Here is a 5,087-nt window from a genome sequence, read left to right on the forward strand (position 1 = left end):
TGATCATAATTTTGGAGAATGGAACCTGGGTCGAATAGCGGCGGGTCCCTACGAGGGGATCCTATCGAGAATGTCCCTCGTTCTCCCCCCGTTTGAGTCGACCGGTCAGAGTCCTGATTAGCCTGGTGAGCACTTTGCTGATCGCCGTAGCGGAGCATTTCGGTCGTCGGTCCTGACCCAGGCGGAATGTTTCCGGCTGGGACATTTTCAACCGTTTCCCGTGTATTTTGTTCATAACTGGGTGGAACATTGGCCATTTTTTCCTAAAATTCTATTCGCCGTAAAAAACAGAGTTATGGTTTTAGGAATCTGAATGCCGGATCCCATGGATGGCGCCAAATGTTTGTACACCGAACCGAGGTTAGGATGAAAATGGGATGATGGGTGTTTTGAGGTTGTTCGTTGGCGATTCCCCGAAGCTAGGATTCTAGCCTCTTTACGCCAATCGAACAAGATGAGTATATTTGTATGTGTATATTGTATTATGCCTTGGAGGTCTTTTGATTTCCTATTTATAGGAGAGAATTCGAGAGGGAAATGGTTGGCGCCAAGTGGACTTTTCCCTAGGGTTTTCTAGGTCTTCGATCCTTCTCAACCATTTCCTTAATTATCTACTTGTAAAGGTGGAACTAAATCCCTTTATTTATAGGTGATTAGCTCCTTTTCTTTTTATCTTATGTAGTGTCTGATATCCCTTTGTACCACAGTGCATTTTGTTGATGTTTTGGGTGGCAGGTTCTGCGTATCGCAGGAGGGATATAGCATTAGGAAGTTTATTGCCATTAATAACTAATTAAACCTATTGTCATCACTAAAGTGCATGATCCATACATGTAACACGATCAAGTAATACCAACCATCAATAGATGGATTGGTATTTGGGAGATCTTAAAAGTCTTAGGCTCAAATCTTGATATGAACAAAATGCTCCGAAGAATAAAGACAAAGGTCTTCCAATAATGGGTTTCCTTTAGATTTGGAGTTGGGTATATAAAGAGGCCTAACGTTGAAAACAATTTTCCGTTCAACGAAATAGAAACAAAATCAACTAATAACACTATATTTTCTTCATGCAATTTTGGAAAACCACAGAAGTAATGTTCATTACAGAGAAACAGAAAGTAATTTAATTTATGTTGAAGAAACTAAGGGAAATTCCCATGTATATATGTATCTAGCTAGCATTTATCGATCCAATGGTGGAGACTCGCCGAGAAGAAAGGAAGTGAAGAATGCCAATGACTCGCTTGGCTTGAAGATGGGCACAGCATGACCAGCTCCTCTAAAGGTAGCAAAGGTAAGTCCTTCATACTCTTGCAGCCAACCAGCAACCTAAACACATATACAACAGAAAATTCCTTCTTTAGTTGCTGAGATTGCTGAGTATCTGTGTTTTTTACTTTGATGGTCAAATGTGGAAAGTTAAATTTAGTTCAAAACAAAATCTGTATTATCTATGCTTCTATTGCCACTTTGCCAGTTAATTATATTCTGTAGCAAAAACTGATAACATTACCTGCTTTTGGTGATACCAGGGCCTCCATGATCGAATAATAGGCAGGCCAAGAGCGCTTAAACTATATCTTGTGGACAACACAGGGACCCTTCCATCGGTATCTCCACTGTTGCACCCAAAACTGATATTTATAGTATATACATGGATAAATAGCAACATATATAACAGATTATTTATCAGATGACATATATACCTGTAGACCCATATTCTGAGTTTGGCATCAATTAGTTTCTTGTATATTGGAAGAACAGAATCTTTTGTTTGTTTCCAGCCATAAAATATGTCCATACTGCAGGATAGTTGTAAAGTTAATACAGTAAAATTGGCATATTTTCAGATTATGAATTTCAGTATCTGACTATATATGCAAGCTTTCTCATTACTTGCAACTGCTCCAGTTCTTGAGTTGCAGCCCATCTCCAACATGCAGAGCCTTCTGAACATCGGGTTTATTATAATAACTTTTTGCGTAGTCGTCTAGGCAAGGGTCATATCCTCCCATTAAGCGTGGCATCTGAAAATGAACGTGATCAACTATTTAGTTTGCCTACATATGTTTTCTATTAGGTTCTTTAGCAAGTTAATAATATATCTAATTAACGCTTTTGACTTGTTATTAGTCAGCAATTTACTGCTAGTATACATAATTTGCTTGTACCTATTCGCTTTAAGAACATGAACTTTTTTAATGTCTCCCGCAAATAGAGAAATAACTAATCAACGCTCTTTCCATTAAAATGTTGTAACAGATCTTGGATCTTTTCCAGTTATTAAAACACAATTTGCGCAGAATATAACGATTACAGATTACTTACCATCTTAGATGTGGCCTTCTTAGCCGCAGCATACATTGATTTTGTTTCTGCGTATGCTGAATTTGCAATACAAACCGGTGTGTAAAGGCTGTATATATCTATCTTTTCATATTGAATAAGAACTTCATCCACGGCTTGGTAGCAGTCATCACTGTTCTTGTTGGTGGTGAAGTCGCAGGAATCTCTTATAATTCTGTGAGTTTCGTCGGATACCACAGCATGGCTCCAAGCATAGTCAATCATACCTTTCCAGTCCTCAGCATCACTTGTTTCAGGGTTTCCTAACTGCATTTCAAAAGATACCATTCTTAGGCTAACGTAGGGGGAAAAAACGAAAGGAAAAAGAACCGGGGGAAAACATAATGTAGTTTCAAAGACAATACATACCAATATGCCTTTTAAATTTATAAACAAGAGAGGGTCTTTGTTTTTATCATGGATAAGCTCTGCCAATTCCGGAACATACTTTCCTGCATATGACACATATGCTTGAGTACTACAATGATCTAATCATCTTTGTGAAACATGAGAAATAGATATACCTGCATAGCTCTCGCCAGCGATATAGAACGTTCTATTCCTATATGAAGGGAACTTAAGGAACCAGTTATGCAGGAACGCATACGCATCATTAGCTGATTTGATATTTCAAAAAACTAGTCAGTGCAGATGATAACACTAGTTAATTAGCTGTTACATATATAAACTTTGTGAAATTACTTACCTGTGAAGTCATCTCCAAGATTATCGTAATCATTAGTTTTGTTGGAGTATGAAAAGCCAACTCCAACAGGAGATTCGAGGAACAACATATTTGCTTCTGCATTTCCCGACATTTAATATACATGGATTAGTTGTTTGCATCAGGGTATATTCTATCCGAAAGTACTACGCTGGGTCTTTATGAAAATTAAGAAAGATATCCATACTTCAGTCTCAAGAATGGAATAGTGCTTGCTAGATGCAATTGTTTTATGAATAGGCAACCTCAGCTCAACGATAAAATGTTTATCTGGACTACTAAATGATTTGATAAAATATACGAACACCAAGTCTCATATATATTATGACTTATCGCAGTTTTATCTTAAAGGGTGATATCATGAATGTTCGGCTATGTGATAACTCTTATAAACAGAACTTATACCAATGTGATTCCTTAGGAAGGCTGGTACAGTAAGAGATAGGATGGTTGAAAGAAACTAGAGACTGATCGACATAAGATTAAAAATGAAGTTGAAGAGGGTGAATCTGTACATCAAACCTATGATCCTCAGGGAAAAATCGCATCTAGTGAACGTAAAAATGAAACATGTAAAGTCTGAATGATACCTCGGCTCCATGAGTAGGGATTTAGTTGCAGATCTTTTCCATCTGTTCTCACAAGGAATGGCCCGATTTCTTGTGTTGCTCCATATCCCACTGACGAACACCCAGGTCCTGAAACACAAATATTGAGTGGAAAATAAGAAGAAAAGAACTAATTTATGTCCGCTAAGACCATCAAACAAAATGAGTTTAAGTTAAGACTTACTGCTATAGTAGCTGTTGAAATGAATATTTTGATTAAATTCTTAGCACTTACTTTATACAAACAAGCAGTAGAAAGATTGCCATTGTTTCTATGAATATGCATGTATGGATTATAAGAAAAAGAAACGCTAGTATTGTTGCCTTACCTCCGTTAAGCCACAACACCAAGGGCTTCTCATCCGTTAGAGTCCAAGCTTCGTAGAACCAGTAAAATAACGCCCTTCCATGGCTCTCATTTACGTTCACATATCCAGCATAATGTCGGAAGTCTACATTAGGCTGACCAGGCAAGTTTATCACTAGATCGTCGACATTGTTCTGGACCGTTACTGATTTGTCAACGGACACTTGAACACGCCTTGAAACTACAAATAAACGCTTCGAAATCAATATCACAATAGCTATGTTTAGAAAAGACATTAAGTTTAGTGTGAAAGCCATAAGGAGTAGTTACTGAGAAAGTTTGCCAAAATATACGAAGAGTTGCATACCTATTTATACATGTTAAAAAGTTATTAGCACCCACTAATTAATTTGTGTTTGGATAATGAAAATTGTAATCAGAAAAACTGTTATAGTTAAGTGGCAACTTGACTTTATCAACAAAATATACTATATATATATTGTCTTTTCTAAGAAATTTACATGAAATTACTTGCTAAAAATATACATTTGGCCATCTAGCAACAGGATTACAGGAACCTAACTAGTTGATCAATGATCATAATATATTCCGCTAATCCTTTATCCGATATTTCGTGGCTATTAATTTAATTAGGAATAACTCCATAAAATACAAATTAACTTAATTTGGCCTTGTACGTAGTTTGTATATTTTGGTGTAGCTGCTCGCCTTAGTATATGTATATCTAAAACGTATTTGTTATAACGACAGAGTTTTGCATGATGTTCGAACAAATTGGTGATCACACCAAACTATATAACTTCTTGCAATTCAATCGGCAGTTCTTGACTATAAAATTGTCTTGCTCCTTCCATTTGGGACAGGCATTCCCTTCCAAAAATCCACTTGTCAACTAATTAGTGTGTGGGAGCATTATAGTCTTACAAACAAATTTTTACAAACACAACTTCTACCAATTAAATCATATCCATGTGTTCTCTCTTCATTCTCTTAATTATATACCAAACCCATACCTCTTATTTTTTGTTTAAATAGGTACCAAAGAAAGCCTATAGATATGTTTGGGTGGCCATATATA

At 36.6% G+C, this 5,087-nt stretch overlaps 1 protein-coding gene across 1 annotated transcript; it reads right to left on the minus strand.

Annotated features, from left to right (window-relative positions):
- Positions 1 to 1,147: 1,147 nt before the first annotated feature.
- Positions 1,148 to 4,305, minus strand: LOC122583057 (serine carboxypeptidase-like 31). Its single transcript, XM_043755497.1, has 10 exons — positions 4,011 to 4,305; positions 3,664 to 3,771; positions 3,056 to 3,151; positions 2,874 to 2,966; positions 2,719 to 2,801; positions 2,332 to 2,616; positions 1,900 to 2,030; positions 1,710 to 1,805; positions 1,517 to 1,622; positions 1,148 to 1,332 (listed from the first exon to the last, which is right to left on the minus strand). The coding sequence occupies exons 1-10, from the start codon at positions 4,303 to 4,305 to the stop codon at positions 1,186 to 1,188; spliced, it is 1,440 nt and encodes a 479-aa protein (XP_043611432.1). The 3' UTR covers positions 1,148 to 1,185.
- Between the last annotated feature and the right edge of the window lie 782 nt (positions 4,306 to 5,087).

The sequence above is a fragment of the Erigeron canadensis genome, chromosome 9 (genome assembly GCF_010389155.1).
Source record: "Erigeron canadensis isolate Cc75 chromosome 9, C_canadensis_v1, whole genome shotgun sequence".
Classification (NCBI taxonomy): domain Eukaryota; kingdom Viridiplantae; phylum Streptophyta; class Magnoliopsida; order Asterales; family Asteraceae; genus Erigeron; species Erigeron canadensis.

Bases quoted from the DNA above. Each gene is read 5' to 3' on its own strand.
- LOC122583057 (XM_043755497.1), bottom strand. From the start codon at position 4,305: ATGGCTTTCACACTAAACTTAATGTCTTTTCTAAACATAGCTATTGTG. The intron at 2,802-2,873 runs GTATATCTATTT...TGTCATATGCAG, and splicing joins CGCTGGCGAGAGCTATGCAG to GAAAGTATGTTCCGGAATTG. The intron at 2,031-2,331 runs GTAAGTAATCTG...GTTCATTTTCAG, and splicing joins AGAAGGCCACATCTAAGATG to ATGCCACGCTTAATGGGAGG.